This window comes from Prionailurus bengalensis, chromosome A2, assembly GCF_016509475.1.
Source record: "Prionailurus bengalensis isolate Pbe53 chromosome A2, Fcat_Pben_1.1_paternal_pri, whole genome shotgun sequence".
NCBI lineage: Eukaryota > Metazoa > Chordata > Mammalia > Carnivora > Felidae > Prionailurus > Prionailurus bengalensis.
The window spans coordinates 12044468-12066661 of NC_057348.1; the positions used below are offsets into that span (position 1 = coordinate 12044468).

General features: G+C 48.2%; 2 protein-coding genes across 2 annotated transcripts; one reads left to right on the top strand and one right to left on the bottom strand.

Annotated features, from left to right (window-relative positions):
- The first annotated feature begins 1323 nt into the window (after positions 1 to 1323).
- LOC122486395 (olfactory receptor 10H4-like) lies at positions 1324 to 2274 on the top strand. The gene has a single exon (XM_043585828.1). It carries the CDS (start codon positions 1324 to 1326, stop codon positions 2272 to 2274), a length of 951 nt encoding a protein of 316 aa, XP_043441763.1.
- Positions 2275 to 10880: 8606 nt separating this feature from the next.
- LOC122486396 (olfactory receptor 10H1-like) lies at positions 10881 to 11947 on the bottom strand. The gene has a single exon (XM_043585829.1). It carries the CDS (start codon positions 11945 to 11947, stop codon positions 10988 to 10990), a length of 960 nt encoding a protein of 319 aa, XP_043441764.1. The 3' UTR covers positions 10881 to 10987.
- Positions 11948 to 22194: the final 10247 nt, after the last annotated feature.

Here is a 22194-nt window from a genome sequence, read left to right on the forward strand (position 1 = left end):
GTATACTGACAATGTAATCATTACCATATTCGCTCATCCACCCGAGAGAGTGGATTGTCCTTCGTGTATTCAGATAGCCATCGACATTTTTACTAATGGTTAACATTTCTGAATCTGGAGGTATTGCTTGTGTTTGATTAGTTCCTAGATATCGTATAACAGAAGTTGTCAAAGTGTGATATGAGGACCCTGGGGTCCCGGAGACCCTTTCTGGGGGACCATCAGGTGCTTACTTTTCCAATGAAGGTGAGGATGTATTTTCATCATATGCTCGACTAAAACAACACGTTGCCACAGGCTGAATGAAGAAGCAGAATGAGCATCAATTGGTCTCCAATCCAAATTTGTTAAAATGTTTTTTAAAGCCATTCTTCTCACTAAATGTTAATTTTGTAAATGTGCTTACTTTCCTAAAAATATGTTACTTATATTGACAGTTTGATTTATATTACAGTTTGAACAGGTTGACCTTTCTTTCTTTCCTCTCTCCCACCTTCCCTCCCTACCGCCCTTCCTTCTTCCTTCCCTCTTTCCTTCCTTCCTTCCTTCTTTTTTTCTAGGGAGAAGAGAGAGAACATGTGCAAGTGGGGAGTGGGTAGAGAGAGAGAGAGGATATCGTAAGCAGACTCAATGCTCAGTATTGATGCCAAGATGGGGCTTGATTTCACGACTGTGAGATCATGATCTGGGCAGAAATCAAGGGTCAGACCATTAACTGACTGAGCCTTCAGGTGTCCCATGAATGTATCCATACTACATATTTTCAGACAATCTCAGTGTTAACTTCTAATATGGTGAAAACGGAGAGTTGTACTGCACCCAAACAGGAACCCATCAGAGTCTCACATTTTCTTGAGTGTTAAGAAATCACCAGACCACAATGTTGGCGAGCCATGTCTTTACAGTTTGTGTCACCGTTGGGAATGTTATCTTAGTTTTGCTTAAAGCTTATACTTTGAATGATTACTGCTGGAGTAATTCTGTGAGAAATACTGAGTGTTGCGAGCCGATCTTGTCTTCTGCAGACTGTGCTCTCTATTGCTGTGGTACCTTATGTCTTCATTCTTTACTTTTTCTGGGTGAAGGAGCATGTCTCTTTCCTTCCCATCCGTACATACCTTCTTTCTTGTTCTTATTTATAGCACCGCTCATGACTTTCAGTTCCATGCTAAAGAACAGCAGAACCAGTGAGTATCCGGGTCACTTTCCCAATCCTAACATACTGCGTCTGTAGTCTCCCCATTTCATATATTGTTGTACAGACTCATGATTGTCATGCTGGTCACCTTCATTCCCCTTCTGATCTCACCAGATGCAGCACCCATGGCTGGTCAGAACTATAGCATGGTGACTGAGTTCATCCTCGTGGGATTCTCTAACTTCCCACAGCATCTCCTGCCCACCTTCTTCCTGCTGTACCTGCTCATGTACCTGTTCACGCTGCTGGGGAACCTGCTCATCATGGCCACAGTCTGGAGCGAGCGCAGCCTGCACACGCCCATGTACCTCTTCCTGTGCGCCTTGTCCACCTCCGAGATTCTGTTCACCGTTGCCATCACCCCTCGCATGCTGGTTGACATGCTCTCCACCCACCACACCATTACCTGGGCGGCCTGTGCTAGCCAGATGTTTTTCTCCTTCACATTCGGCTTCACCCACTCCTTCCTGCTCATGATCATGGGCTACGACCGCTACGTGGCCATCTGCCACCCCCTGCGCTACAGTGTGCTCATGAGCAACCGTGGCTGTGCCCGCCTTGTGTCCTTGTCCTGGGCCGGTGGCTCAGTCATAGGGATGATGTCGACCCTGATAGTTTTTCACCTCACCTTCTGTGGGTCTAATGTGATCCACCATTTTCTATGCCATGTGTTTTCCCTCTTGAAATTGGTCTGTGGGAAAGAAACAGCCTCCGTCACCTTGGCTGTGATCCTGGTGTGTGTCTCAGCTCTGATGGGCTGTTTATTCCTCATCGTCCTCTCCTATGTCTTCATCGTGGCCGCCATATTGCGGATCCCCTCTGCTGAGGGCAGGCACAAAACCTTCTCCACGTGTGTGTCCCACCTCACGGTGGTCATTGTGCACTACAGTTTTGCCTCCATTATCTACCTCAAGCCCAAGGGCCCCCATTCTATGGACAGTAACACCCTGATGGCCACCACCTATATAGTCTTCACTCCCTTTCTCAGCCCGATCATTTTCAGCCTCAGAAATAAGGAGCTCAAGAATGCCATAAAGAAAAGCTTCCAGAGAAAATTCAGTCCCCTAAGCTCCTGATGGCCAGTTGGTGGGTGGGGAAAATGACAATAGGGCTGGGGATGATAAGGTCCATCTCCATAAGACTGATGTAGGGATTCAATGTAAGAAAATACTGAGTAAGTATTGTTGGATGCGTCAATAGGTGTTGGATACCTGCTGCGTATTTGCTTTTTCCAAGCTGTTTGCGCCTTTCTTGCATAGGTTCTAACAATGATGATCTCTTGTTTAAGACCCCATGTGATGAACTCCATCCCATTCTGTTTAAGAAAATGCTATCTAGCTATGGTTTTGAGGGAGATTCACATGGATGTGTCAGGCACTGATGCCCATGGTTTTTCTTGAATGGAGGATCAGGGGAAGACTTTCTTTTCTCTACCATAAGGATAAACAAAAATAAGCATAATAAAAAATGCCACCAGAATTGGAGCTTTTCTTTCAGACACTGGGTCCAGTGTTTTATATACCCCTTAATATAAAAATGTACAAAAAGTAAATAAACTATTTCTCTCCAAGAAGCTGGTTGACTGTGTATAATTGCTTCTGCCTTTGTAAGGGATAGAGTCTAAGGGATATTTTCTACCTTGATCTGTGTTGAGTGAAGGATGTCGGAATGTGAAGTGAAGGGAAAGAGGAAGAGACAGAGGAAGGGAGGAAGGGAGAGGAAGACAGAGAGGGGAGGAGAGGGTTCAGTGCTTGGATAAGAACACACAGAATGTCAAAAGGGTGTTGCTATCTGGCATCTTATGGAAATCCTTTTCCATTTTTCCCCAATTACTTTCAATAAAACATAGATTTCTCATTCCCATATTTACTTGAATCTATCTGCTGGATGTGTTGGAGGGCACAGTGCTATCTCAAGATGGCACAAAGAGAGGTCAAGGGTGTGGGTACCCCTTTAGGCAGATGAGAAATGTTGGTGAAGGTCACACAACATGTGAAGGAAGGGGTTATATGCAACTTTAGGTCTGTCTGACTCCCATGCTGGGGTTTGGGAAATCATATGTCTGAGGATCCACAAGGGGGTCTTCTGTTGGTGTAAATTCTTACTTAAACTGTAGCCAGATATTTGAGCTGCAAGCAGAGGATGCTTCATAATAATAAACCTAAGGAGGGTTGTCACATATGAGTGCCTGCTGTTTGCCCAATGTTGTGTGAAGGGTTTCTGATGCATTCATTCTTCAGACTCTCAAATTATTCTTTCTCCACATTTAGATATGACTCACATCTATGCCTATTCATGTTTTTGAAATGCAGAAAATGCATATCTGATGGATAATTTGTCCCAGGCCACAGTGTACATGTGTGTGCAGTTGGTGATCAGGAACCCACCTCTCAGGTGTCTGCAGAGAGAAGTGAGGTCGTGACCTAGAGGAGAAAGCTGTCATTAGAAGGAAGAGACCCCTTTCAGGGAAGGAGGGCAGGTGCAGCCCTAGGCACACACCCTTTTCACACAGCCAGAGGGAAACACAGACTCCAGAGGAGTTCATGAGACCCTTGTCTCATGAACACTGACAATGAGAGCTTGGCAAAACTGGCTATGGCAGTTTTGGGGTTCCATTCATTATTTTGCTCATTATCGGTGTTACTGATGGATGCCCCCACCATTCCTAAGATGTGCTTCTCCAGAGCCTGTGGCTGCGTTCCCTGACCCAGCAAGAGGGAGTGTGCAGATGAGATGCAGTTAAGATCTGAGACAGGGGGATTACCCTCATCACCCAGATGGGCTGCTATAATTGCAAGTGTCCTTATACAAGGGGGCAGGAGGGGCCAGAGACAGGGAGCAGTAGGGGATGTGACACCGGAAGGAGGAATTGGAGTAGCTGAGGCAGAAACCACGAGCCAGGGGATGCATGGTGTCCTCAAAGCTGGGAAAGCAGGAGACACATCCCTCCCCAGATCCCCCGAAGGACACAGGCCTGCTCACACACCTCATTGTGCCCAGTGCTTGCAGACCTCTGGGCCTGGGGCAGGCGGGTGCAGGGGGAGCCCAGCTTTGTGTGTGGCTACGACGGTTCCTGTGTACAAGGGTCATTTATTTCCACAGAGTGTGCGGGATTTTGCTAAGTTTGCTGGGGGCGGGGGGGGGAGTAAACCCTCGGCTCTTGATTCTCTTAGCACTGGCACGTGGTGCAGAGACCTTGTGTGTGCACTGCAGGGTAGCTTGTATGAGTTATTTGTACTTAGCAGGATTGCCATACAGGACAGTACACATTGGTTCTCCTTTCCCCCGGTTAACCTCCCCACTAGGATGCAAGCTCCTGGGGGCAGGGACTCTGTCTGGACACCATCACAGCTCCTCCATGCTTGGCACACAGTAGGTTCTTAATAAATGTATGTTAACTGCCTGGAAAACTCAATCTTGTGAGTAACTAATGTTCTAGTGCGATTACAATACATTATAGATTATAGTATGCTATAATTGTGTTGTTCCATTTTATAAAATACAATATGTATTGAACTATATATATTTTATACTGTGATATTGTATATAATATATATAATATACAATATTATATGGCAAATGTCAACACAATATATAATATACTATATTAATATGGCCTATATTAACATAATATATAATACAGTATATATTTCATATATTGTATAATATATATTATATTTCCATATATAAATATAATTAACATAATTACATGACATGATAATATAAAAAATAAAAATATATTTGATGTAATAATATATTAATTTATTATGTATTTTATATATTATTATTTTATTATTTTTATATTATTACACACTTTTAACATTAATAAATCATAGTATTTTTCATACATAATGTATATACTTATGTTACATATAAAATGTAATATAATTTAATTTTATAATTGTATATTATTATTACATGCTTTTAATATTAATAAATTATAGTATTTTTCATATGCAATGCATTTACTTATGTTACATATAAAATGTAATATAATTTAATTTTATAAATGCAATGATAATATGTAATCATTAATATATCATATAATAAAAACACAGTATATATTTTTATAATATATATGATTATATATTAATGTGATATTATATATAATACATTATCTGTTATGTATATTATATAATGTTATATAATATATTGTACAATAATAATTTTTAAAAATGTAATGCAACATAACATATAATATCATATTACATTATATTATTGATTCATATGAAGATATTTATTATAGGAAGAAATAAGGAACCAACCCAACATTGGTTTGGAGTTTTGGGGAAGTACTGTTCTTTTTTTAAGTTTATTTATTTATTTTCAAAGAGAGAGAGAGAGAGAGCAAGGTGGGAGGTGCAGAGAGAGAGGGAAAGAGAGAGAATCCCAAGCAGCCTCCACACTGTCAGCACAGAGCTGATGTGGGGCTCAAATTCACAAACTCTGATGTCATGACCTGAGCCAAAAATCAAGAGTCAGACACTTAACTGAATGAGCCACCCAGGCACCCCTAGGAGCCCTGTTTTAAAAACTACACAAATTTATTTAACTCATGTGGATAACATGGTAGAGTTTTGTATAAAAAGTGGAAAGCCACCACACAATACTTACTAAGCTTGCACACAGCTCAGAGTTGATGTAGCATACAGGACACAGTGATTGTAAGATTTACAATATCCTTTCAAAAACGGAATATCAACCAGCACCAGATTGTTCCAATTCAACTTTAAAAAAATTTTTTTTATTTAAAAAAATTTATTATTTTTTATTATAATATTTTATATATATTTATCTATATATTTATTTATTTATTTATATAGATAATATATTATATTATATATTATATATTATTATATATTATATTATATTACATATAAATATATTTTATATGTAAATATATATATAAATAAATATACTTATTTATTCATTAAATATATATATTTATAATATTTTATTATATTTTTATTTAAAATTTTAAAAAATTTATTTATTTTTGAGAGACAGATAGAGCACGATCAGGGGAGGGGCAGAGAGAGAGGGAGACACAGAATCTGAAACAGTCTCCTGGCTCTGAGCTGTCAGCACAAAGCCCAACACAGGGCTTGAACTCATGGACTGCAAGATCATGACCTGAGCTGAAGTCGGATGCTTAACCGAGTGAGTCACCCAGGCACCCCCCAATTCAACTTTTTAAAGATCCTAGCATAATTTTTTTTAACAAAAGACTAGACGTGGGTTTTTTCTTTATTTTTCCATTCCTACTTAGAAAAATGACTACAGGTACTGACAAGCTCTGAAGTGGGACTCAACCCAGGTGTGGCTGAACAGAGACCCTGAGCTCCTTCCACTTGGATTTTATTTTTTTTTAATTTTTTTTCAACGTTTATTTATTTTTGGGACAGAGAGAGACAGAGCATGAACGGGGGAGGGGCAGAGAGACAGGGAGACACAGAATCGGAAACAGGCTCCAGGCTCTGAGCCATCAGCCCAGAGACCGACGCGGGGCTCGAACTCACGGACCGCGAGATCGTGACCTGGCTGAAGTCGGACGCTTAACCGACTGCGCCACCCAGGCGCCCCTGGATTTTAAATAGTAGTCATAAGAATAATTATTATTATTTTGAATTCTTACTATGCACCAGGACCCGTCTACTAAGCACTTGAGGGGCATGACCTTACATAAACCCCAAGCAGCTCTGTGAAGCACAGACCATTATCATGAACAGCATGTGGCCAAGGGACTGGCCATGGCCTGAGGGGTTGAGGGAGCCCCTTGAGGAAGTCCTTCCAGGCTGGGCTCCATGGAGACCCTGAGTGATGTCCACTGAGCTTTCTTCCCTCCTTTCCCAGAGGGACTGCCGCCATGCTGGGGCTACACCACGGTTCCATGTCTGAATTCCTCCTCACGCATTTCCCAGTCCACTGTAGTGGAAAATTCCAACGGAATCAATATAAAGGGGGGGTGAGCTGTCAACGAGATCACATGCCGCTAACCTTTGGCAAATTACCAAGCCAACTAGACATTTCGCCAGTAAAAGTTGGGTAATTAGGGAGAAATGGGTACTCTGCGTGAAAGGAAAACAAAATGTTCAAAATGCAGATAGAAAGTAAAATGTGAGAGAAGATTCATTTCAGGAAATGGGAACCAGAGAGATAGGTATTGCTGTGCTGATTTTTGAAGCTCCCTGAGTAAGAGGGGGTAGATCAGAGAGAGTGTCAGTGGCACGTTGGAAATACCATCTACGTATTTTCTCTCTTCCTTGGTTTCCTTGCCTGTAGCAAACAGGCAGCTCGTTAGAGGGAATGCTACCTGTCGCGTGGTGATGCCCCCTCGCGTTTGTTTGCTCCCCTCCACATCAGGGTGACCCAGGGGGAAAAACAATAGACTCCCAAGGCAGCAAGCCTGGTTCCTCCTGGGTCCACTTTGAAGTCAGATCTGACCAAGGTGAATTCAGCAGACCAGTGCAGCTCAGCAAGGTCATGACAATGCCACACATTCGTGGGCAGGTAAGGAAGAAGCCTTATAGTCGATGTCACGTGGAAACTGTCTAAAACCTAACACCTGTGTTCTCTGCACCACGTTCATGTCCAGGCTCTGAGCCATCAGCTGTCCCTTTCCCCAAAGATACCATCACTACCAACAATAGGGTCTTCTCTCTCCGGCTCGTTTCCCCACCCAGCGGAGCCCACAGCCCCATCAGGTGAAGCCACCGCTGCTTTCATTGCCTTGCCTGGCTTCCTCTCTCTGTTCCACTGCTAATGTGCAGAAAGAAACCTCTCTCTCTCTCTCTCTCTCTCTCTCCCCTCCATTCCCCTCCCCTGCCCCCTCTTGCCCTGCATCTTCACACCTAGTGCTCCATTCAGAAATAAGTTTATTCCTATGACTTCAAAGGCAGCAGGAAATTATAAATAACAAGACATTTTTTGTTGGCACAAATTGCCTTCCTCCCCGCCCCCCCATTTTCAGGTTTTTAGGAGTAAAGAAATGCTATCTTAAAAGTACTCAAGGGGCGCCTGGGTGGCACAGTCGGTTAAGCGTCCGACTTCAGCCAGGTCACGATCTCTCGGTCGCTGAGTTCGAGCCCCGCGTCGGGCTCTGTGCTGACCGCTCAGAGCCTGGAGCCTGTTTCCGATTCTGTGTCTCCCTCTCTCTCTGCCCCTCGCCCGTTCATGCTCTGTCTCTCTCTGTCCCAAAAATAAATAAACGTTGAAAAAAAAAATTTTTTTTAAAAAGTACTCAATATAAGGGCATTAGGGTGGTTCAGTCGGTTAAGCGTCCAACTTTCGGCTCAGGTCATGATTTTCAAGGTTTTGTGAGTTCAAGCCCTGAAAAAAGCTCTCTGTTGTCAGCACAGAGACAAATTTGGATCCTCTGTCCCCCTGCCCCCTCTGCCCCTCTCCCACTCACAGACATGCTCTCTCTCAAAAAAAAAAAAAAAAATTTAAAAAATACAAAAGTAATGAATATAGCATAATGCTCAACACATAGTATATATTCATATAGTGATTATTACTAACTGTTACCATTGCTAGACCAGCATCAGTGACAGCAGCCCAAGAGCCAGAAATAATGCTACTGTTTGCTAATTCAATCCCACACATATGCGTGGGGTGACTTCCCTTTCCCCACATCCTTATATAACCACAGGTATGGCGAACTGATGGAAGTTCACAGACATGGTCATTTTCAAGGAGATGAACCCAGCCAAAACTAACATTCACCCCTACTTCACACTATGTTCAAAAATTAACTCCACGTGGACCAAAGACTTAAATGTAAGAACGGAAATTATAATGTTCTTAGAGGACAACATAGCTGTGAATCTCCGTGACCTTGGACTAAGCAGTAGTTTCATAGACATGACACCAAAAGTGTAAGCAACAAAAGAAAACAATGCATAGATTGGATGTCATCAGAATAAAAATCTCCTGTCTTGCAAAGAATACCAACAGGTTCATGAAAAGACAAGTCAGAATGCGAAACAATATTTGAAACTCACAGATCTGCTAAGGGCCTTGTAACCAGAAACTCTAAACAATTAGCCACAACTTAACAAAGAGACAAACAACCCGATTTTAAAACTGGGTGAAGTATCAAGGGCATTTCTCCAAGAACACACAGAAATGGGCACCAAGCATGTGATGAGATGCACAACGTGATTACTCATTAGGGAAATGAACCTCCCAGAGATATCTCCACCAAGAGATAAACTTCACAGCACGGAGATAGCTACGATAAACAGGACAGATAATAACCAGTGCTGGCAAAGATGTGGAGACGTTTGAACCCTTCTGCACTGCTGGTGAGGATACAGAATGGTGCAGCCACTTTGGAAAAGAGTCTGGAACATTCTTCATAATTAAACATAGAGGTACCATTGCATCCAGAAAACCCACTCCTTGGTATATACGCAATAGTACGAAACTATATATTCAAGCAAAAACCTTGTACACAAACATTCATAGTGGCAATATTCAAAATAGCAAAAATAGAAACCCTGAGATGCTCACCAAGCGATGAACAGACACATGAAGTCCAGTATGTCCACACAATGGAATAGTGTCTGGCAATAAAGAGGAATGAGGTTCTGGGGCGCCTGGGTGGCTCAGTTGGTTAAGGGTCCGACTTCAGCTCAGGTCATGATCTCCAAGTCCATGACTTCGAGCCCCGCGTTGGGCTCTGTGCTGATGGCTCAGAGCCTGGAGCCTCCTTCACATTCTGTGTCTCCCTCTCTCTCTGCCCCTCCCCCACTCGCCCTCTGTCTTTCTCTCTCTCTCTCTGTCTCTCTATCTTTCTCTGTCAAAAAAATAAATAAATATAAAAAAAAAAAAAAAGATGGGGCTCCTGGGTGGCTCAGTCAGTAAGCATATGACTTCGGCTCAGGTCACAATATCATGGTTAGTGAGTTCAAGCCCTGTATGGAGTTCTGTGCTGACAGCTCAGAGCCCAGAGCCTGCTTCAGATTCTGTGTCTCCCTCTCTCTCTGCCCCACCCCAACTCGTACTCTGTCTGTCTGTCTCTCTCAAAAATAAACATTAAAAAATTTTTTATAAAAAGGAATGAGGTTCTGATACGTTCTACAACATGGAAGAAACTTGACATTATGCCAAGTGAAAGAACTCAGTCAAAAACATCCCCTAACATATACTTCCATTTGTAGGAAATGTCCAGAACAGGCAAAGTAGATAAGTGAGTCCCGGGGATGAAAGGTACAACATAGGGAATGTGTCAATGGTGTTGTAACAGCATTGTGTGATGACAGATGTATACAGTTGGCTGAGCATATGTTGTATAATTGAAACCAAGGTAACACTGTGTGGCAACTCTACTGCAATTAAAAATTTTAAAAATACATATTTTTTTGACAAAAAGTGGTTTCCTAGGGCTGGGGGTTAAGGGGGTTGGGGAGGAAATGGGGAGTGACTGAATGGGAATGAGTTTCTCTTTTGGGTGACAAAAAAATGTTTCTAATTGATCATGGTGAAGATCGCATAACTGTGAATATACTAAACCCAACTGAATCGAGTACTTTAAATAGATGAATTATACGGCACATGGACTATATCTCAGTAATGCTGTTTAATTATAAAATAAAATTAATATCCAAGACACAAACCAAGGGAGGAAGAAGCGGAAAAGTTCACATTTATTAGTACCTGCTATGCCATGGGTGTCATCACACAAATCTATACCATTCTTACTAGTTAGGCATTATTAAGCCCACTGTACAGATGAGGGCATGGTCATCCTTCCCCTTCTTCAAAAACTGCCTCCACACTGGCCACTTAGATGCTGGAGGGATGGAGTTTTCTGAGGAAGGTCTTGGTCATGGCAGTCTTCAGCTCCTTGTTCCTGAGACTGAAGATGATGGGGCTGAGGAAGGGGGTGAGGACCGTGTAGGTGATGGCCATCAGGGTGTCTCTTTCCAGAGACTGGGGACCCTTGGGCTTGAGGTAGACGACAGAGGCAAAGCCGTAGTGCACAATGACCACAGTGAGGTGGGACGCACAGGTGGAGAAGGCCTTGTGCCGGCCCTCAGCTGAGGGGATCCTCAAGATGGTGGCCACGATGAAGGCATAGGAGAGGAGGATGAGGAGACAGCAGCCCAGCAGGGCCATGATGCACACCAGCCCCACGCCCTTGGCCACTACTGGTACATCAGTTCCACAGGCCAGCTTCAAGAGAGGGGGCACATGACATAAAAAATGGTGGATCTCATTGGGTCCACAGAAGGTGAGGTGGAAAACGGCCGTGGTCACCACCAGCCCCGTGACCGAGCCACCTACCCAGGACCAGGCCACCAGGCAGGCGCAGCCACGGGGGCTCATGAGCACACTGTAGCGCAGGGGGTGGCAGATGGCCACGTAGCGGTCGTAGCCCATGACGGTGAGCAGGAAGGAGTGGGTGAAGCCGAACGTGAAGGAGAAAAACATCTGGCTGGCACAGGCCGCCCAGGTGATGGTGCGGCAGGTGGAGAGCAGGTCGGCCAGCAGGCGCGGGGTGATGGCCAAGGTGTAGAGGATCTCGGAGGTGGACAGGGCGCACAGGAAGAGGTACATGGGCGTGTGCAGGCTGCGCTCGCTCCAGACTGTGGCCATGATGAGCAGGTTCCCCAGCAGCGTGAACAGGTACATGAGCAGGAATAGCAGGAAGAAGGCGGGCAGGAGATGCCTTGGGAAGGTGGAGAAGCCCACGAGGATGAATTCGGACACGGAGCTGTGGTTTTGGCCCAGCGTGGCAGCCATCCCTGGGTGGGGAGAGAGCGAGGGCGGCCAGGTGGGCGGGAGCTATGGGTGTGTGCTGAGCCCAGCCTGGGAGGACTTCCCCGAGGAGGTACCCCCTCACCCCACAGGCCATGGCCGGTCCCTCGGCCACAGGCTGCTCATGAGGACGGTCAGCGCTCCTCTGAGCTGCATGGGGTTCACGGAAGATCCTGGGCCTCAAGTGCTTAGCGCTGGTCCTGGTGCATGGTAAGAACTCAGCAAAAAATAATACTGACAATTATTATGACTACTGCTATTACCATTATTGACCCCACGCACAACCACCAGGATTTTCTGTCTTTGAGCATGCAGGTCACTCCATGTTCTCCCCAACTTGTGACTCCAAATCCTTCCTGATTTTAAGAGCGAGCTACTCCCTAACAGCCAGCTCAGCTGGAAGTCTCGTCTCCTGCGTATCATGGAGAGGACGTAGGCTCTGGTTAAATCTCAGCAGAATCCCTTACTAGCTCACCTGGAACATGGAATAATAATGCTTATTCCATACGGCTGCCATGGCACGTAGGTGAAGGGATGCACATTCGGTTCTTAGCTACTGTGGTTGTTGTGCGGCCTGACTTGCACGAGTCCCTCACAAGGACGTGGCCTGACTGGCATCACCAGAGTCGCATTCTCTGACCCCTGCTGTATCGCTGATCATTTCACGATGCCATTCTCTGAATACCCGCCCCTCCTTGAGTCCTAGCCACGCCACTATCCCCAACCTCCTGCTTCCTGGAGCAAGCAAGGCTCCCAGCTACAGGTTCTCCCACATCCTTCCCCAAGTGACAACAGACTCACATCTGGCCCAGCTCCCCATGAAGGTAGCTTTCCTTCCAAACACCTGCTCCATCTGGTGTCCCCTCTCTGTCTCTCTGCTTTCCTTTCTGCCACCAACAGGCTTGATGCAAAAACGCAACATTTTTTTTTTTTTAATCGCAGGATGGATCAACAGATGAGTGGATAAATGAAAAGTGGCATGCCCATGTAACAGGATACCAAAAGCACAACACGGGGCCCATGCTACGATGCGGTTGAACCTCAAAGACATTATGCTGAGCGAAAGAGGCTAGCCACAAAGACCGCACGTTGTAGGATTTCGTTTATGAGAAATATCCAAAGGAGATAAATGCATCAAGACGGAAAGCAGACCAGTGGTTGCGGGGCGGGGGGGATGGGAGCAGTTTAAGTGGAGGGTGACTGTTAACGGCTTGTAGATCTCCCTCTGTGCCGGTGACATGTATGGAACCAAATAGAGGTGCGCATGTCATGACATTGTGAAAGTTTAAATGGCAAGGATGGAGGCACCTGTGTGGCTCAGTCAGGTGAGCATCAGACTCTAGATTTTGGCTCAGGTGATGATCTTGCGGTTCGTGAGCTCGAGCCCCACACTGGGCTCCACACTGAGGGCACAGAGCCTGCTTGGGATTCTCTCTCTCCCAGCCTCTCTCTCTGCCCCTCCCCCACTTGTGCTGTCTCTGTCTCTCTCAAAATAAATAAACAAACTTAAAAAAAAAAAGCCACCTTTATAATTGCTAACTCGATATTATGTGATTTTTGCCCCATTGTTTTAGAAAGCAAAATGGGACTGGGGTGCCCGGTGGCTCAGCTGGTTGAGCGTCAGACTCCTGATTTTGGCTCAGGTCGTGATCCCAGGGTTGTGGGATGGAGTCCTGGGTCAAGCTCTGCGCTGAGTGTGGAGCCTGCTCGGGACCTTCTCTCTCTCTTTCTGCCCCCCCCAAAATAAATAAATAAACATTGAAAAAAAGATTCTCTCTCCCTCTGCCCCTCTCCCCTACTTGTGCATGCACTCTCTCTCTCTAAAATAATAATAATAATAATAATAATAATAAAAGAAAGCAAAGTGGGCCTTCCTTGGCCCCCTTCTACTTCTGCGCTGTCGCTCCCCTGGTTCACAGCCCTGCCTGTCCCCAGAGAGGGAGAGGGAGGGTCTGAGTGCCCAGGACCAGTCAGGAGCAGAGGGAGGAAGAACCCACCACCCCCCTTATGCTTTCCTGTTCCTTCTGGCAGGAGACCCTGAGCCTCTGCCCAGGTGTGTGTTAGAGCAGAAAGGGAGGCCCTCAGGGCCGCTCTGCTCAGGGGTGGGTGGGGGGCCTCCCGTTCCTACGGACGGGGACCCCGGTGCCCCCTGTGTCTCACCAACACCTACACGTGGGTGGGTGTGTCCCCCCATCTCCATGAACCTGTACTCCACCTCCCGTCCCCTCCCAACCCGCACAGCTGCTGTGAGCTCTCACACCAGATATGCACACAGGGGGCCCACATGTACCTGCTGCGATCAGACCCGGGCAGTTACACAGATCAGAGACCCCGCCTGGGGAAGGACTCACGCACCCGCGGAGTCGTGGCTATAGGCAAGCCTGCAGGCACACACAGACAGATGCTCTCACAGTAGAAGCCGGAAGACGGTGACTGACGCCCGTGTCCCTGACAACCTTCACCCTAAGATCTACCGCCACAGCCAGGATGCGCATCGGATGTGCGTGCTCTGTGTGTATGTGGCCAGCCTGGGTCAACAATTCGGGAATCAGAGGCCTCCGCTCAGATCCTGTTTGCCTCGGACTTGGTTCGGCTGGGCTCTGGGTCCCAAGATCCACCCCAACACTCTGATTACCCACAGTCCTTCCCCACAACCCGGGCTTGCATCACCTCCTCCGGGGAGACACCCAGGGGCACACCCTCCGTTGGCGGCCGCGGGAGCGCTCTGAGGGGGTAGCAGAGGGAGCCCTGGGTCTCCCCACTGATGCTCAACACCAGGAGCCCCAAAGTGGGGTAGGCAGGGCGGGAGGCTGCTCCTGCAATTTTTAAGCTCTTCTCCAAAGGCATCCCAGAGGAGACCTGTGCTGGGGGCAGGTGGGGGGGGGGGGTGGTCAGGGCCCCAGAGTCAGGAGGGGGCCTCAGGGAGACAGCCAGAGGCTTCCCTGAGATTAGCCCACAGGGGTACATGTGGCCTCCAAACCTTCCCTGAGGCCCTCTGTGCCCAGCTGGGAGCTGGGCTGTTCTGAAACCTTACAGAGGAGGGTTAGGTGGGGACAAGGAGGTACGAAGCTGACCTCTAAGGGGACAGGGCAGGGAACACAAAAGGAGGTGATGCCCCTCCCCTTCCCTCTCAGGGAGTGTGGAGTGTGGACACTCCATTCCCAGTGCCCGAGCTCCATCCACACCCCACCAACAGGCACCCTGGGGCCTCCCAGAGAGAATGCCTCCCAGAGCAGGCTGGTGCCCACTTTGGTGAGGAAGCCCCGCGTCCCAGACGCTGGCAGTGGTCCAGAGGAGGGGCTGACGTCCGGCCTCTGCAGAGGCAGAGGCACTGGGCCAGAGATGGGCTCTCCACAGCATGGCCTTGTTCTGGGCCTAGGCTGCCCCAGGCTGAAGGACTGAGGAGGGAGAAGACGGTGCCAGGCCGCCCCAGTCACCCGCAGCCGGGCTGGCCTCGCTCTCGGGCCGCAACGCAGTTCAGCCTCCACTCTCCTCCTGGATCCGTGTTGTCACTTCCGACACGCCCACCTGGGACGGGCACGTGTAACCTGGAACACGGCACCAGCCCGTGTATTCGTTTCCTGGGGCCGAGGAGACAAATGGCCACAAACTGGGTGGCTCAAAACAACAGCGGTGTGCTGCCTCACAGTTCTGGAGGCCAGGCTTGGGCAGGGGGACCCCCTTCTGGAGGCTCTGAGGGAGGGTCAGGCCTACGCCTCTCTCCTGACTTCTGGTGGTCACCAGCACCTTGACTGTGTCACTCCGATCTCTGCCTGTGTCTTCCCATGAACTTCTCACGTCTGTATATCTTCTCCTCTCCTTGTAAGGACACCAGTCATTAGACACCAGCCATTTTGGGGACCACCACCCAGGATTTCATCTCGAGATCGTTATCTATTTACGTCTGTAAAGACCCTATTTCCAAACAAAGTCACAATTCTGAGGTTCCAAGCAGACATGCATTTCTTCTTCTTTTTTTTCAATACTGTAGTTGGGTTTTTCCTGTTTTATTAAAAAAGTTTATTTCTTTATTTTGAGACAGAGAGAGAGAGTGTGCATATAAACAGGGGAGGGGCAGGGAGAGAGGGATAAATAGAGAGTCCCAAGCAGGCCCCATGCTGTCAGCGCAGAACCCGACTTTATCTCATGACCAGGAGACATGACCTCAGTGGAAATCAAGAGTCAGACGCTTAACCGACTGAGCCACCCAGGTGCCAAAAACACACATTTCTGAGTGACACTATTTAAACCCACTACAGCATCCCCCCTGCTTCTGTTCTCTGCTTTGGCTCTGACCTCTGCACCTGCTTCCCACACAACACCAGAGGGATCCTGCTAAACAAACCAGATTCCATCCTTCCCCTTGCTTAGAACCATCCATGGCTCCCTAGTCCCAGATGCCTCCCTGCAGCCAAAAGTCTGCTCCTTGTTAGTCCCTCCAGTTTCCTCTCAGCCCCCTCTCTGTCTTCCAACACCCACTTTGCATCTCTAAGCTAAAATGAGATGGGAGCATTTTCAATTTCTTGAATGTACCAGACTCTCACCCCAGGTCCCACCACATCCCTCATGCCTCCCTCCCATCTGCCTCAACTAACTGGTCTCAGATCACCTGCCACCTCCTCCAGGAAGCCTTTCGTGATTACTCCACCCCTGGCTGGGTCTGGTGCCTCTCTGACTCCTCGCTTCCCCGGAGATCCCCTATCATACAGTGTTGTCCTTACCTGGTTATGGGTCGCCGTCTCCCATGACACTGTGACATCATGAGGGCAGGGACAGTCCTCACTGGTTCCATGTTGTGTTCCCAACATCAAAAATGATTCCTGCACATAGTAAATGTTCAATAAAAATGCATTGAAGAAAACAGTGAAGGAAGGCATGCAGTGAGTGCTGTGAGACCCCACAGTGCAGGCGGCAAAGGAGGGACGTGCCATCTGAGCTGAACTCTGAAGGATGAAAAGTCTCCCGCACACGGTGCCAGGGACGGAACGGCAGGCAGAGGAACCAGCAGAGCCAAGGCATGAAGAAGTGTCCAGAATGGGCTCAGAGGAGGCTGGGGAGTCAGACTGGAGTCAAAATGTGAAGGGACTTGGAGGCACCGCAGGACAACCCCTCTAGGGCCCAGGAGGAGAGAGTGGGCTGGAAGGAGGTGCCAGCCTGGACTGAGGTCCAGCCAACACTCTCCTCTAAGCTCTATCCCACTGGGACAGCAGAAGAGCCAGAATGTGGGGGGAATCTGGGGGATTTTCTGGCACAACTCAAATCGGGAAAGGCATCAGAGAAACACACGGTCAACCAAGAAATGAGCTCAGGACGAAGGAGAAATCTCTTTTATTGCTGCTTCTGGATGCCCAGAGAGGTCAGGACACCAGGCTAACATCGCACACGGGAGTCAATACCAAGCCCCAGGAGGAGTGGAGACCAAGGTCTCAGTTCAGCTGCAGCTTGCAGCCCTGCCTGGAGAGGGCGCTGTGGCCCCGGACAAGTGGTTTGGCCTCTCTGGGCCTCACCTGCTCTTCTGTGAAATGGGGCTGAATGAGAATAACAGACACCATGTGTGCAGAGCTTGGCACTCAGTAGGTGCTTGGTCGACACGAGCTCCTCTCCCCGCTCAGCGCCCATTTCAAATGTTTTCTTGAACGATGGGCACCCTGCTTTCGTTTGTCTCACAGGTATTTCCTGCGCACCTGCTGTGTGCCCGGCAGTGAGTGTGTGGCCACCGGAGATAAACGGCCAATAACCAAAGTCGCTTTGAGCCACAGCCTTGCAGCTCTGCTCAGCTGTTCTCCCAGACAGGCCCGTGCATTTCTGGGTCTCGCCACCGGGTCTGAGCAGGGGTGACCGAGGAGCATTGTTCAAGTGGCTCTGTCCCCCAGACGACCATCAGCCCTTGCTGGTGCCAGAGTCACCAGCTGCAGATGGAGAGGTGGCTCAGACCCAGCCTGTCCCCAAGAGTAGCGCCCTGCACCTGCTTCCCTCCACCGCACCGCGCCCCTGTGCCTTCCACCTGAGCCCAGACACAAGTACAGGACGGCGCCCTCTAGTGTTGGTGGTGAGTTCACTGTCAGTGGCTTTCCTTCCTGGCTCTTTGTACCTCGATGGCTCTCAGGGAGGTCGGGGGGGCTGTGGCGTCCTGGGAGTCGGTTGTATCTTCACGGCATTTATCTCCCAGATTTGAATGACCTCAGCGCTCGCTTGTCTCCCCTTCCTGTCCAGTTGCTCTTAGAGGTGGAGCTCGGGTCCAGTCACTTTCCATCTCTAGCACAAACCAGGGACACCCTGTTTATAGGACAAAACTCCCACTGCGGATTGCCCAGTTAAGTCAAGCTGAAGAAGTCTTCAAATCCTTGGTCATCGCCTTGCTTAAGAAGTCCCCCCTCATCCCCTCACGGTGCATGGGGGGAGGAAGCCTCATGCTCGATCTGCTCTTTGATAACTGGGTAAAGTCGGAACGCCCGCACACCAGCTGCTTAGTTTGATAAGCATGTCCGGCCTCGGTACCCAAAGACTGTGCACGAGGTAACTCTTATCTCCAGCTCAGAGGAAGTCCAGCCCCAGCCAGCATGTGTCCAACAGCTGTGTGTGCAATGCCTGAGCCCTTCGCCAGGGAGCCCACCGTGACTGCCATACCTGCTCCTGTGAACATTACAGTAGAAGGGCGAGGGTGGATGAGGGATAACTGAATGTAGACGAGAGGGTGAGGAGTTTGAGGGAAGGAAGGCGGTTGGCTGTAGGAGCCCAAAAACCAACCCACAGAGAGTAGGGAGGGTACAGATGGGCATAGGGGGGCGGGTTCATGGATAAGGTGACATTTCAGCTGCAACATTTGTTCCAGGGGCAGAGTGAGAGGAAAGGGTACACCAGGCCGAAGGAGCAGCATGTCCAAAGGACCTGAGGCAAAAAGATGATTGTCCATCCAAGGAACAGAGTAAGGCCGACATGACAGAGTCTTGGGCAGCAAGAGTGGTGAGTGGCTCAAAATGGCCTAAAATAGTAGGTGGGGATCAGATTACAGAGTGCGTTACCCCATTACCCCAACAGGCGTTAGACGACACACAGTTTACAAGAGGGAGACTGGCTGTGATGTCAGTGAATTTCAGATAAATTGGGGAATAGCCATTCACACCTCAGGGGGACCTTGCAGCACACGGACTTCCCATAGGGTTGTAGTGAGAATCTAGTTTGTTCCCTCAGCCAGTTTTATTGAACACCTATTAGGTGCCCGGCTGGGGGGACACAATGCTAAGCAGGTTCAGATTGGTCCTGCCCTCTCAGGGCTGCCAGTGTAGTGGGGAAGGAGGGGCGGTGTTGGCCAGGTAATACCCATAACTGCAGTGAGCCTGCTGCAGAAGTAGAATTGTCAGCTGCCCTCGGAGCTCTGGACACCCCCACCCGCATAGTCAGCAGCGGGGAGCGATCACAGCGGCCACGCTCAGCAGCAGGTGCTTTGCATGCTTGGGTTCTGCTGCCCGGAGCCCCAGTGTGCATGTTGTAGCATTCAGCTGTTTGCAGCTCTGGGAATCCTGTGGCTTGGGGGAAGAGAATGTCACCTCAGTTGCCACTTCTGTCTCTTGATGTTAATCAAATGGCCAGGTTTGGGCTTGAGTCTAAGTCGGAAAACTATCTGGGGACCAGTTCTCCAGAGGGGGGTGAATCCCTGGCCCTGTCTCCACCTTAGCCCTGGGCTGTGCATCAGATCTCATCTGCCTGCAGGGTGTGGCTGCTCCACAGGGACTCTTTAATTTCCACAAATGAAGTGGAGGGTGGGGAATTGTGAGCCAACTTTTAATGAGTCCCCAGCTGTCACTTGAAGTCCTGTGACTCTTTCAGTAATGAGCCCCATCTTGGCTTCCAGGGATTGGTATGCCAGGGGGGTTGGCAGGCTGTGCAGGGGAGGGGTCCCAGCTTGTTCTTTAATGCCATCGACCGACTCCTGATGAGCCTAACTCTGTTCACCTCTCTGCGCCCTCCAGAAAGTGTGCCCAGGGGCCTTGGCTGATGAGCTCTAAACGCATGGGATGAGGCTGGGGGTGGTGGGTTGAAACAATGCTTCTAATCGCCTGCTACCCCAACACATGGCTTCCAGCGAATTCCTGGGGCTTGTCGTTTACTTCTTTCAACAAAGACTAGCTGGCCACTAATGCGAACTGTTCAGTTCTCTTCAGGTTCTTAAACACAGATTAATAGGCAAGGACAGATCTTGTGTGTGGTAACTTTGGTAGCCCTTGTGCCTCAGGGCACTGACTCACATCAGACAGACTCAGGTGGAAATCCTGGGAATGACCTCACCTCTCCGATTCTCTGTCTGAAGACGGGGAAGCTAATAGTAATAGCATCTGCCTAATGTATAAACTGTCTGGCACTTAGCACATGTTATTATTTTGTCACTCAGGGGAGCCCTGTAGGACTGTGGCCAGAAGGAACGGAGCCAGCTCACTGTTTGCCTACCTTACCCCATGCCTTTGGAACTTATCCATCCATTCATTCACCAAACGTCATTGAGAGATTTCTGTGTTCCAGGCTCTAGAAATTCAAACACAGAGCAAGCAAGATGCGGTTCCTTCTGGTGTTTACCTTCTCAGGGGGAGAAACTAGTTTATGCAAATATGAGTTAAAGAGTCCACACGAGCAAAATGCTACTTTCTTGGGTTGGCTGTAGCATCGGAGTCAACAAATAAACGGATGTTCTCTCAGAGTCAGGGTGGGCTGCGATGAAATTATTTTCCTGGATTTGGATCCTTCCCCAGTGAGGATCAGGTCCTACTGTTGCTTGTTCAGACCCCCCGTCGCGAGCACTCTATGGAGGCACATACACATGTTGTGTGTGTCCCTACAGGGTCCGCTTTGTTCAGCCATACGGCAAGGTTAACGTAATTGTAAAGCAGGCTCAGGATTCCAAACTCAGTGACATTTTACTACGTGTTTAACTTGGCTTCACTCACGTCACACAAAGCAAAGTGCAAGACAAAGTCACACAACTAACAAGGCACCGCAAGGGGTAAGAAGTTAACAAAGCAAATGCGAGGTCAGTCCGTGAGCGCACAGCTGGGATGAGGCTTCAGTGTGGTCTGGGTCAGCTCCCCGCACATGTTATGTTATTATGTTCAAGTGCTGGAGGATGATCTCTGAACGTCGGGCAGACCTTTTGTGGGCAGTCGCCTTTTCAGTGCGTTTAGATGTGAAAGGGGCAGTGTCTGGAGAGTCTGACAGTTTGCTGCAAAGATACTCCCCCCCCGCTTTTTTTTTAAGAAATACCTAGAGTATTTCTTTTTTTTTTGTATGTTTATTTGTTTCTGAGACAGAGAGAGACAGAGCATGAGCAGGGAAGGGGCAGAGAGAGAGAGGGAAACACAGAATCCGAAGCAAGCTCCAGGCTCTGAGCTGTCAGCACAGAGCCCGACGCGGGGCTCGAACTCACCGGACTGTGAGATCATGACCTGAGCCGAAGTCGGACGCTTAACCGACTGAGCCACCCAGGCGCCCCGGATACTCCCTTTTGAAAAAGAGCTGAATCAGTCTTGGGCCTCAGCAGACCTCTTTTGGCTCTGCAGGTTACCAGTTCTGGATGCCATCAGCTTGTGCTGGTTTCGGTGTATGTCTTTGGCTGTGTGTGTCCCTGCTTGACATAAGTTACTGCTTGACATGAGTGACTCCGTCTTGCTCTCTACCCCTGTTCTATCAGCTCCCCCTCTGCCATAAGCTACAAAGGCCCATCAAGGCAATCTGGTGACAGGTGTGTCCACCCTGGTTCTTAATCACTGTCTCTGTCATATTATAGGTACTTGTGAGTTTTTACTGAATGAATCAGTTGCAAAATGCATCCAGAGAGAGCACATGATTTGGTCCCCTTCGCCAAATCATTGTGAGACATCTGGTCAACCTGATGACTGCATTTTTCTAACAGCTGAACTTCAGCTACACTTTCTGAAGAACAAGAGGCCACTCCTAGTTTCTGACCACTCATCTCCATGGTCCTGGAAGAGAATCACATTTTATTTTTCTCTTCTTTGCAGCAGGGATACAGGCATGTATCTCATCCCCATACAGTTTCAGATTCTGATGAGAGAGATGGCAGGGACCAGACCAAATTGCTATTTTTGGCCAATTCAAAATGAAACTTGTTGGAGAACAATTATTCTGACAGATCTTAACTTTCTTGTGCCATGACTATCTAGCCATGAGTGACACACGTATAAGGAAGAGAGCCTGGGCCAGGTGCAGGGAATGGCCATGCC